Genomic DNA, 13,157 nt, shown 5'->3' on the forward strand with positions numbered 1-13,157 from the left:
AAGAATTAAAAAAAGTAAAACTTACATCTCTTCTGTGGAAGTTTCTAGTACAGGATGTTTAATTCGTGTGACGGATAATACATTCATAGCAGGAGAGACCTACTCTGATAACGCAACCTATTTTACTCCAATTAGTATCCATGCGTTTCCTAATTTGCTCTCCAATATTTCTTTGTTTCAAAATATGAGACTTTGACTAAACTTTGGCATACCACTTTAAGTTTTATATGTACATACAAATAAACTAAATTATTCTCGATTGCAATAAATGTCAATTACTTTGCTTTCCAATCAGAATACTAATGTAATTTCAGTGGCGTAGATGTAATATCACAAGGCGAATGTCCCAAATGTCCTAGCACAATGAATCCAGTCTGCGGGGCTGATGGGAAAACATATGATAATGACTGCTGGCTGAAAGAAGCGTGAGTTTATTTGGATGAAACATATTTATTTATAAATATTTGCATGATGCGCTTAGTTTGTTTGTATACAAAATATGTAATAAAGTATATCCTTTCACAGAACGGTATTTGCAATATAGAACTGGGCATATCCTTATCTAAGCAATCTCCAACACAGGCTTTCAACATTTCATTTTTTGAAGAAAATCTCTTCAAATCATTATTTGATAATAAGAAGAATTGCAAATTGTCGCTGCATAAATTACTTACTTTACTCTTTACTCATCCATTTGCTGAACCAGACGAGTTGACCATCTATTCAAAAACCATCAAAGTAACCAGGCTTATAATTCTATACACCAGACGCGCGTTTCCTTTTTGTAAGACTCATCAATAACACTCGAATCAAATTTCAAATCAAATCAAATACGATATTAAAGAGAATTAAGATCCGAAAATTTCGAAAATTCCAAAATGATTAATACCATTATACATGCATTCTGAGAAACAGATGCTACACTAAGGTTGCCACTTGATCCATGTTGACCTGACACTATTTGGGTTGTTCTGGTAAGCACCATGTAGTTTTGTTGGTACAATGCTTTATATCTTAATTCAACCAGTTCCCGTCTCGTGTTTGTCTGAAAGTGGCTTCTCTTTTCATCATACATGCTACTGACATCACAAATTATATTGATTCAAACATACGACTTGTAGTTGTTTACATTAATCACTGTACTTTTGGTCTTTGGTGGTTAGTTGTCTCATTTTCAATCATGCCGTACTTCACAATTTATATTGTTGTATAATAGTACAACTTAAATATGCGATAATCAATTGGTCTTTTTGTTTTCAATATAGTTACTAGACATTGTTGGAGACATTCCTATGATATTTTTATCTCCACGTGTTTTATATATAAACAGTGTTAGAGACATTCCCTATGTCATCATTATCTCCACGTGTCTTATATATGCACATTGACTTCAAATTTGCAAATTATATCTCATTTTATTTTATCTTAAAGGGGCATTAGCTACGAGATATAAAAAAAGAATAAAATATGATTTTTTTTTTGTCCAATCATTAATGAAAGTGAAAAAATGAAATAATAATTCGCTTTTAGCAGTCATTTTTGTTCAGTTTTGTCAAAATGAGCCAAGAAACATCGATGATGAATTATTCACTTGCAAGTGAATAATTCGATCTCATTGAATTCGTATTCATGTGACCTTCAATTTAACCCCTTAGCTAGAGATGGATTACGCATCAATAAGGCGTGTTCAGTTATTAAAAGGAAAATAATGTCAAAATTGAAAATGAAACAAGGGTAAACCATTTGATTGACTGATTCGATCTTCAAAAACTCATTCTTATACAGGCAAAAAAACGATGATAAACATATATTTTTAATCTATAATATGAAATCAAACAGACCTAGAAAAATCCAATTGCACGAGTTTGCTATCTATTTATATGTATATTTATGTTTATATCATGTTATATGACCGTCTGCAGTCTTCGGAGGTTTACCTCGATAGTTATTAAGATGGCGTCTAGACTAAAATACACACGAAATACTGATGCATATTATCGAGCCCATGCGTTGTAACTTGTTATTGACTTTTTATAATTTGGATATACGTTTTAGTATGTTATAAATCAAATATGAAAATTTGAGTCATAATCAGTGAACATGAATTTGACAGCTAATGCCCCTTAAAAGTGCGAAGTATTTTAAAGGTTGAATGATAAACAAACAACCATAACTAGCAGTAATGACTAATGTATTTACTTATTACCATGGTATATCCATAGCTAGCAGTAATGACTTATGTATTTACTTATTACAGTGGTACATCCATAGCTAGCAGTAATGACTTATGTATTTACTTATTACAGTGGTATATCCATAGCTAGCAGTAATGACTTATATATTTACTTATTACAGTGGTAAGTAATGACTTATGTATTTACTTATTACAGTGGTAAGTAATGACTTATGTATTTACTTATTACAGTGGCATATCCTTTCATCATCAAGGGGAATGTTGCAAAGGTTACAAACCAGTATGTGGTGTTAATAACAGAACTTTCAACAATGAATGTGAGCTGAATCTCAAGTACGTATATCTATATATAATAATGGCTTGTTGGTAGGTAAATGATAAAAAATTACAATTTCAAAGGTAATTAATTCTTTACTCATATCGGAAATTAGATTGGTCACTTTAAACATTGGAAGATCAAAGTTAAAGACAAAATGACACAATTATATAAACACAAATACTTGGTCCGACCATGGATATTTTTTTGTAAAATTTTAGATTCAACAAAAACTTTATCTGCTATCATGGTGGCATTTACGTTTTAATTGTTTAACTAAAGTTTAAAAAAAGGTTTTTTGCTGCTGAGTTGATACCATTTGACGTTAAGAGAGAGAGAATAACGAAACTATATATTGGCTAAATACTAATATTCATTGTACATGTATTTCTTTTATTCACATTCAAATGTTTTGATATAATGTTCTATTCCAAGGAAAACAAAATCTTAATATTATTTGATTAAACCTGTATTTTATTGCAGAGGCATTGCGAAACAGTATGATGGAGTATGTTTGGCTAAATGATAACACTTATCTGAGAAGATTTGGATGGTAAATGTTCTTTTCTGAACTCAAACAAGGAAATTAAACTGCTGACTGTATAAATTTAAGCTTCGCCAAGTGATAATTTTGATACTGATGAGAAAACGATAAATTTACAAAGAGGATTTATGGGTGATACAGTTAAGGAAAAAGAGATAGAAGATACCATGAGACCAATACAAAATTATAATTCGAAGAAAATTAAGCAACAGCGTGGAAAAACAAAAACATTGAAATCACACTGTAAAGCTTGAAATGGTTTTTTTCATGGATACTAGAACACACCCGCGAAATTGCGAGTCCGTGACTGAATTAAAGTACCTACGCCTTATTTTCAGCCTGGATTTTTAGTATTCGTATTTACATTTGATAAAGTCATGCTGATTATAAGGTTTACAGTTTTCTCGTTTTCAAAATCTTTCTGTTTGAATTCGTTCTGGTTTTCTAACTACAACCGGAAACTTCTTGTAGATATATTTTTTGTATCAATGATTGAATTTAGTAGTGTCAATCCTGTATAATGACAAAGTTCAGGTGTGATTATGACCCGTGTATATATATAGCAAATCCCAAATACACCGTTTGGTGGTGCGCCTGACAGAGGCGGAACGTACAGATTAGGTAACAGGTACTATTGGTATCGGTATCAGATTCGATCCGGACCGGAACTTGTTTATTATTGGTCATATTAATTATGGGGAAAACAAAAGGGTCTGGAATGGTGCAATTTTTAATCAGCACCATTTTCCTATATTAGTTATATATATAAAGTTGAATTCTTTTATTTGTCGTTTTTACGTCATGCCGGCTAACAATTTGGACCTCGTTAGTAGTATAGATAGATCTGATATCTTCAAACAATTAACCCTGTAAAGCTTGAAATCGATTTTTTTTTTATTTTACATGGATATAGATCTGGTAGCTACAAACGATTAACCTTGTAAAGCATGAAATTGTTTTTTGGTTATAGATCATTTGCTCTAAACAATTTATCCTGCAAAGCTTGAAATTGTTCTTACATGGATATAGATCTGATAGCTCTAAACATTTTACCTTGTATAACTTGAAGTCGTTTTTGTTTACATGGATAAAGATCTGATAGCTCCAAACAATTAACCGTGTAAAGCTTGAAGTCATGTTTGTTTACATGGATATATATCTGATAGCTCAAAAACAAAACCTGTAAAGCTTGAAGTCGTTTTTGTTTACATGGAAATAGATCTGATAGCTCCAAACGAATAACCCTGTAAAAGAGGGACGAAAGATACCAGAGGGACAGTCAAACTCATAGATCGAAAACAAACTGACAACGCCATGGCCAAAAATAAAGACAAACAGACAAATAATAGTACAGATGACACAACATAGAAAACCAAAGACTAAGCAACACGAACCCTACCAAAAACTGGGGGTGATCTCAGGTGCTCCGGAAGGGTAAGCAGATCCTGCTCCACATGTGGCACCCGTCGTGTTGCTTATGTTATTACAAATCCGGTAAATAGTCTAATTCGGTAAATCACATTAGTGAAAAGGGAGGGTATTGTAGTTATGACATAAGGAACATATCCGATATCATCTGTGAAACGGTTATTCCATAAAGGTCAACCAACTCGTGATGGAGTCCGTAAAATTTACGAAGGGATGACTTCAACTTCACAATTTGGAACTCTTGGTTTAATAGCTTCCTTGTGAGCAGCAATCCTCTATCAAGGAAGTCATGAACTTGAAATCGTGTGTATTTACATGAATATAGATCTGATAGCTCCAAACAATTAACCCTGTACTGCTTAAAATCGTTTTTGTTTACATGGATATATTTCTGATAGCTCCAAACAATTACCCTGTAAAGTTTGAAGTCGTTTTTGTTTACATGGTTATAGATCTGACAGCTCCAAACAATGAACCCTGTAAAACTTGAAATCGTTTTTGTTTACATGGATATAGATCTGATTGCTCCAAACAATTAACCCTGTAAAGCTTGAAGACATGGATATAGATCGATAGCTCCAAACAATTAACCGTGTAAAGCTTGAAGTCGTTTTTTTTTTTTGCATGAATATAGATCTGATTGCTCCAAACAATTAACCCTGTAAAACTTGAAATATTTTTTTACATGGATATAGATCTGATAGCTCCAAACAATTAACCCTGTAAAGCTTGAAATCGTTTTTGTTTACGTGGATATAGGTCTCATAGCTCCAATCAATTAACCCTGTAAAGCTTGAAGCCGTTTTTTTTTACATGGATATAGATCGAATAGCTCCAAACAATTAACCCTGTAAAACTTGAAATCGTTTTTGTTTACATGAATATAGATCGGATAGCTCCAAACAATTAACCATGTAAAGCTTGAAATCGTTTTTGGATGGACATAGATCTGATTGCTCCAAATAATTAACAAAACTTGAAATCATTTTCTACATGGATATAGATCTGATAGCTCCAAATAATTAACCCTGTAATTATAAAGCTTGAAGTCGGTTTTTTTCTGCATGAATATAGATCTGGTAGCTCCAAACAATCAACCCTGTAAAACTTGAAATTGTTTGTTTATATGGATATAAAACTGATAGCTCCAAACAATTAACCCTGTAAAACTTGAAATCGATTTTGTTTATGGATATAGATCGGATAGCTCCAAACAATTAACCCTATAAAATTTGAAATCGTTTTTACATTGATAATTATAGATCTGCTAGCTCCAAACAATTAACTTGAAATCGATTTTTTTTATGGATATAGATCTGATAGCTTGAAGTCACTTTTTTACATGAATATAGATCTGATAGCTCCAAAAAATTAACCCTGTAAAACTTGAAATCATTTTTTTTTACATGGATATAGATCTGATAGCTCCAAACAATTAACTCTCTAAAGCTTGAAATCGTTTTTTTACATGAACATAGATCTGATAGCTCCAAACAATTAACCCTGTAAAACTTGAAATCGATTTTTTTACATGGATATAGATCTGATAGCTCCAAACAAATAACCCTGTAAAGCTTGAAGTCGTTTTTGTTTACATGGATATAGATCTGATAGCTCCAAACAGTTAACCCTGTAAATCTGCAAGCCGTTTTTGTTTACATGGATATAGAGTTGCTAACTCCAAACAATTAACCATGTAAAACTTGAAATCGTTTTTGTACATGGATATAAATCTGATAGCTCCAAACAATTAACACTGGTAAGCTTGAAATCGTTTTTTTTTTTACATGGATACAGATCTGATAGCGCCAAGCAATTAACCTAGATGCCATTCTCAAAACACTTCACATAAAGCTAAGGAGCAACACAAAACAAACCCCAAAACAAGTGTTTAACCACGGAACGATTTGAAATAATTAAGATTTAAATAAGTACTAGCAAGAAAGTAAGATAAAAACCTTTTCAATAGGCTTTTCAGAAATGAAATTGCATTCAGTGAATAATGACTCATTGTGAATACAAAGAGGTAAATAGCTACACACGATGCAACAGAGATGCACATAAAAACACCAGACTTCAAGTAGATACATGTACATATAAAATAATAATATGTGCTATGATTGTCAATGAGACAACCCTCAACCAGAGACAAAATGAGGTTAAAGTTAGCAACTTTAGGTCACCGTATCACCTTCATCAATGAACATCACCCATACTGCATAACAAGCTATAAAAGGTCAAACAATAACGAATGTAAAACAATTCAAACACGATAACTAACGGCCTGATTTGTACAAATCAATAAACGAAAAACAAATATAATATATATAGAACAACAAACGACAACCACTGAATTACAGATTCCTAAAAACATTTGACGGACACATACAAAACAGTCTGAAAGGATACAGAAAGAAGTTTATTTCATATTAATTCTTATCTGATTTGTATTACTATGATTGGTTACAGGTTCTTCCTGAAAATGATGACCCGGATTTGTTAAAGTTAAATCGATTTATGAATATTGAACAGCGGTATACTGCTGTTGCCTTTATCTTTGTACTTAGCTCAAAACTACGAACGTTTTTGAATACAAAGGAAAATAAAAGTTCTTTTTTAACATATGAGAAAAATGTTGACTTCTTATTATGTTTATTTTAGAAATAGAATATTATATTGTCTCCGTTGGAAGAAGAAGAACCTGCTTTGCAGCCAGTGAAATATGGAATATCTTATGTCAGTTAGAAATCCAGATTCATCATTTAATTTTGTATTGAACTACTTCTATTTTATATCTAATTTGTATTGTTATTTTTTAAATAAAGACTTTTTAATGTTGAATCTTATTCTGCTTAATTTCCACAATCGTTTAGTTTTAACTTGTTAGACATTTAAGTAACAAGATAAGAAAACAAACAAAATAGAAATGAAAAGATGACACAATAAATTACAACAAACCAATTATCAAAATACTAAGAAATTACTTTAATCCCGTCTCATTTGTATGTACCTGTCCAAGATATTTATGGTTTAGGGTTTATCTGAATGGTTTTGTACTTTATGGGATTTTGTATTGATAAAATATATTTTATGGCCTCTGTAAAGGATTTTATAGTTCATTTTTCTATTTTGCCGTTCATTATTCTATTGTGCAGTTCATTATTCTATTGTGCTGTATTTGTGTTTTGTCGTAAATTATTTTTGGTGTTCGTTGTCATTCTGTGGTTTACATGTTGAAATGGACTATTCTATTATTCATTTATGTATGTCTCTGTCCTAATTGTCTTGCATTTATTTGTACTGTATTCCTGTCACGTAATGTTGTCATTTTAGCGGTATTTTTAACATTGCCATATAAGCGGGAGGTTTGGCTAGCCATAAAACCAGGTTCAACCCACCATTTTTTTCTTCTTACAATGTCCTGTAACAAGTCAGGAATATGACAGTTGTTATCACATAGTCCGTTTCTATGTATGTTGGCGTTTATTTTTGTAGCAGTTCCGTGTTTCTGTTGTTCCGTTTTGTTTATTCTTATAGTTGATGTGTTTCCCTCAGTTTTGGTTTGTGACCCGGATTTGTTTCAGTTAAATCGATTTATGACTATTGAACAGCGGTATACTACTATTGCCTTTATTATAATTTATGGGATTTTGTGTTGATAACAGATATTTTATGGTCTCTCATAATGGTATTGTTCATTAGAGGATTTTGTGTTGGTAACAGATATTTTATGGTCTCTGTGAAAGTTTTTGCACTTTATGAGATTTTTTGTTGATAACAGATATTTTATGGTCTCTGTTAAAAGTTTTCTACTTTGTGGGATTTTGTGTTGCTAACAGATTTTTTTATGGTCTCTGTGAAAGTTTTTGTACTTTATGGGATTTTTTGTTGATAACAGATATGTTATGGTCTCTGTAAAAGTTTTTGTACTTTATGGGATTTTTTGTTGATAACAGATATTTTATGGTCTCTGTTAAAGGTTTTGTTCTTTATGGGATTTTGTGTTGTTTGTTGTTAGCAACTTTAGTTCACCGTACCACCTTCATCAATGAGCAGCACACATACCGCATAACAAGCTATAAAAGGTCAAGCAATGACGAATGTAAAAAATTCAAACGCGATAAATAACGGCCTGATTTTTATACAAATCAATAAACGAAAAACAAATATGATATAGAAAAACCACTGAATTACAGATTCCTATAGACATTGGGCGGACACGTACAAAACTGTCTTTATGGAAACAGAAAGTAGCTGATATTATATTTATTCTTATCTAATTTGCATGATTAGAAATCCATTACTATGATTGGTTACAAGTTCTTCAAGAAAATGATGTAGTTTGCTCAAAACTATGGACGTTTTGGAATACAAGAGAAAATAAAAGTTCTTTTTTAACATATGAGAAAAATGTTGACTTCTTATTATGTTTATTTTAGAAATAGAATATTATATTGTCTCCGCTGGAAGAAGAAGAACTTACTTTGCAGCAGTAAAATAGGGAATAATAGTATCTTATGTCAGTTAGAAATCAAGATTCATCATTTAATTTTGTATTGAACTAATTCTATTTTATATCAAATTTGTATTTTTAAAAAAAAAAAGTCTGTTTGATATTGAATCTTATTCTGCTTAATTTCCACAATCGTTTAGTTTAAACTTGTTAGACATTTAAGTAACAAGATAAGAAAACAAACAAAATAGAAATGAAAAGATGACACAACAAATTACATCAAAGTAATTATCAAAATACTAAGAAATTACTTTAATCCCTTCTCATTTTTAAGAACCTGTCCAAGATACTTATTGTTTAGGGTTTTTCTGAATGGTTTTGTACTTTATGGGGTTTTGTGTTAATAACAGATATTTTGTGGTCTCTGTTAAAGGTTTTGTACTTTATGGGATTTTTTGTTGGTAATAGATATTTTATGGTCCCTGTTGGTGGTATTGTCCATTAGGGGATTTTGTGTTGATAACAGATATTTTATGGTCTCTTTGAAAGTTTTTGTACTTTATGGGATTTTATTTTGATAACATATTTTTTTATGGTCTCTGTGAAAATTTTTGTACTTTATGGGATTTTTTGTTGATAATAGATATGTTATGGTCTCTTTTAAGAGTCTGGTACTTTAATGAATGTTGTGTTGATAACAGATATTTTATGGTCTCTGTTAATTGTATTGTCCATTAGGGGATTTTGTGTTGATAACCGATATTTTATGGTCTCTATGAAAGTTTTAGTACTTTATGGGATTTTTTGTTGATAACAGATATTTTATGGTTTCTCTTAATGGTTTTGTACTTTTTGGGATTTTTTGTTGATAACAGATATTGTATGGCCTCTGTTAAAGGTTTTGTACTTTATGGGATTTTGTGTTGATAACAGATTTTTTATGGTCTCTGTGAAAGTTTTGAACTTTGTGGAATTTTGTGTTGATAACATATATTTTATAGTCGCTGCAAAGGCTTTTGTACTTTATAGGATTTTGTGTTGATAACATATATTTTATGGTCCCTGTTAATGGTTTTGTACTTTATGGGATTTTGTGTTAATAACAGATATTTTATGGTCTCTGTTAATGGTTTTGTACTTTATGGGATTTTGTGTTAATAACAGATATTTTATGGTCTCTGTTAAAGGTTTTGTACTTTATGGGATTTTGTGTTGATAACAGATATTTTATGGTCTCTGTTAATTAAAGGGTTTGTACTCTTTGGGGATCTTGTGTTGATAACAGATATTTTATGGTCTCTGTTGAAGGTTTCGTACTCGATGGAATTCTGTTATGATAACAGTTATTTTATGGTCTCTGTAAAGGCTTTTGTACTTTATAGGATTATGTGTTGATAACATATATTTTATGGTCTCTGTTAATGGTTTTGTACTTTATTGGATTTTGTGTTAATAACAGATATTTTATGGTATCTGTTAAAGGTTTTGTACTTTATGGGATCTTGTGTTGATAACAGATATTTTATGGTCTCTGTGAAAGGTTTTGTACTTTATGGGATTTTGTGTTGATAACAAATATTTTATGGTCTCTGTTAATTAAAGGGTTTGTACTTTTTGGGGATCTTGTGTTGATAACAGATATTTTATGGTCTCTGTTAAAGGTTTTGTACTTTATGGCATGTTGTGTTTATAACAGATATATTATGGTCTCTGTTAATGGTTTTGTACTCTATGGAATTCTGTTATGATAACATATATTTTATGGTCTCTGTTAATGGTTTTGTACTTTATGGGATTTTGTGTTCATAACAGATATTTTATGGTCTCTGTTAAAGGTTTTGTACTTTATGGCATGTTGTGTTTATAAAAGATATTTTATGGTCTCTGTTAATGGTTTTGTATTCTATGGAATTCTGTTATGATAACAGTTATTTTATGGGCTCTGTTAAGGGTTTTGTACATTAGAGAATTTTGTGTTGATAACTGATATTTTATGGCTTTTGTTCAAGGTTTTGTACGTTAGGGAAGTTTGTGTTGACAACAGATATCTTATGGCCTCTGTTAATGGTTTTGAACATTAGGAAATTTTGTGTTGATTAAGCAAATCAAAACAAACAATACTTATGGAACAACATTTTAAAAGACGCAATCTTGATAATGTCATACAAGATGCTATATTTTGTCTCTCCCGTAACCATGTTCCAAAAGAGTTTTGCGTTATTTTGAAAAGATTTCGCTTAAATTTTAAGCTTGTTTTTCATGGCAAATAAGATTGTTTCCAAAACTTCTGTTTCATTCTGTGTAATGATAGATTATTTTTCATTCTGTGTAATGGTAGATTATTTTTCATTCTGTGTAATGGTAGATTATTTTTCAATTTTCCATGTTGTACTGAAAATACCCCTGACAATTGGTTTTCAAATTTTTTGAAAATAACCACCAGCAACGTAGGTCTATACTGAAAATGTTCAAAATAAGTGTAAAATAACCCATAAACGTCGACTGCGATTGCGCAATAATAATAATAATAAATTCTTTATTTAAAGAGGGTAACTCAATTAGAAGTAGTCTAATTTTCATTGAGGCCCTCAAACAAAATACATGTATACAGTTAACATTCATACATTCGATTCATACATTAAAATACAATATATATTACTAGTATATACACAATTCAATCATTCAAACATACAAATGGCAATTAATGGCAATAATTGGTAAAGTTTTGATTAAATTTTCTTATTCATACAATAAAAGAAAGAAAACAAATTATTCGACTTGCATAGAATTTTCAAGAAAATGATTATAACAATGTTTCTTAAATAATTCCACATTTCGACATTTTTTTATTTTGAGTGGTAAATTATTCCATACCTTTGTTGCAGAATAATGAAAAGATTTTTTATAAAAATTTGTATTTGGTCTTGGAACAAATAGATCATTATTAGAGACAGATCGTAAGTTGTGGTGTTGCACATCATTAATATTTAGCATTGTTAAGTATTCAGGTGTTAGTCCATTTACAATTTTATACATTAGAATTGATTGTTGGTATTTTATTCTTTTTGTAAAAGATAGCCATTTTAAAGATGAAAACATAAAATTAGATGGAACAGAAATATCGCATTCAAGTATAATTCTTGCTACTCTTTTTTGAAGTTTTATGATTCTATCTGAATCTTTTTGTAATAAATTTCCCCAAACTGAACTACAATAGTCTATATATGGTAGAATATATGCATTATAAAATAGTTGTCTTGTGTGTATAGGCAAATATACTTTAATTTTAAACAAAAGTGATATTTTAGATGAGATAATCTTGCATATACGATCAACATGATCCTCCCAGCTTAAATTTTCATCAATGTCAATTCCAAGTAATTTGAAAGAATGGACATTTTCAATACATGTTTCATTGACGGTAATACATAATTCTGATAGTTGTGTAAGTTTTTGTTTTGAACCCAATTTCATACACTTTGTTTTTTGTGCGTTAATATTCATACTGTTATTGCTACACCAAGATTGTATAGCATTTAAATCATTTTGCAATATGCTGTTTATTTTTTCAATGTTTTTATTATGAAAATGCAATGTTGAATCATCAGCATATAAATCCATGTCGGATTGTTTAACATGAAGTGGTAAATCATTTATATAAATTAAAAATAACAGAGGACCTAAAATAGAACCTTGAGGCACTCCATATTTTACAAACGATTTATCAGATTTAATGTTAGCGTATTGAACTTCTTGTTGTCTCTCAGACAAATATGATTTTATCCAATCTATCGAATGTTCTCTGATATCATAAAATTTTAACTTTTCTAAAAGTATGGCATGGTTAATAAGATCAAAAGCCTTACTGAAATCTAAAAACACAGTACCAACTATTTCTCCATTGTCTAAATATTTTAACCATTCATCAATTAGTTTAGTCAGCGCTGTTTGACATGAATGACCTTGCCTGAAACCTGACTGAGCGATATGTAACATTTTTTTTATTATTTAAGAATGCATATAACTGTGTACATACATGTCTCTCAAAAACTTTAGATATGGTATTTAAAATAGAAATTGGACGATAATTGGAGGGAATATCTGTTGGTCCTCCTTTATGTATAGCAGTTACTCTTGCAAGTTTTAATTTTTGCGGAAAACGATTCGACGTTATACTTTTGTTTATTAGAAAAGTTAGTGATGGCGATATTATCTCTGCACT

The 13,157-nt window shown here is 30.6% G+C and overlaps 1 protein-coding gene across 13 annotated transcripts in view; it reads left to right on the forward strand.

Moving 5' to 3' along the window:
- The window catches only part of LOC127729478 (agrin-like), a 28,727-nt gene extending 21,404 nt beyond the window's left edge, over positions 1–7,323 (forward strand). For all 13 annotated transcript variants that reach the window (XM_052237299.1, XM_052237298.1, XM_052237307.1 and 10 more), the window contains 4 exons: positions 315–425; positions 2,426–2,527; positions 2,994–3,063; positions 7,144–7,323. In XM_052237299.1, the coding sequence (XP_052093259.1) occupies positions 315–425; positions 2,426–2,527; positions 2,994–3,036 (256 nt within the window). In that variant the 3' untranslated portion in view covers positions 3,037–3,063; positions 7,144–7,323. The remainder of the gene's footprint in view (positions 1–314; positions 426–2,425; positions 2,528–2,993; positions 3,064–7,143) is intronic.
- The last annotated feature ends 5,834 nt before the right edge of the window (positions 7,324–13,157 follow it).

The sequence above is a fragment of the Mytilus californianus genome, unplaced genomic scaffold (genome assembly GCF_021869535.1).
Source record: "Mytilus californianus isolate M0D057914Y unplaced genomic scaffold, xbMytCali1.0.p SCAF_2, whole genome shotgun sequence".
Classification (NCBI taxonomy): domain Eukaryota; kingdom Metazoa; phylum Mollusca; class Bivalvia; order Mytilida; family Mytilidae; genus Mytilus; species Mytilus californianus.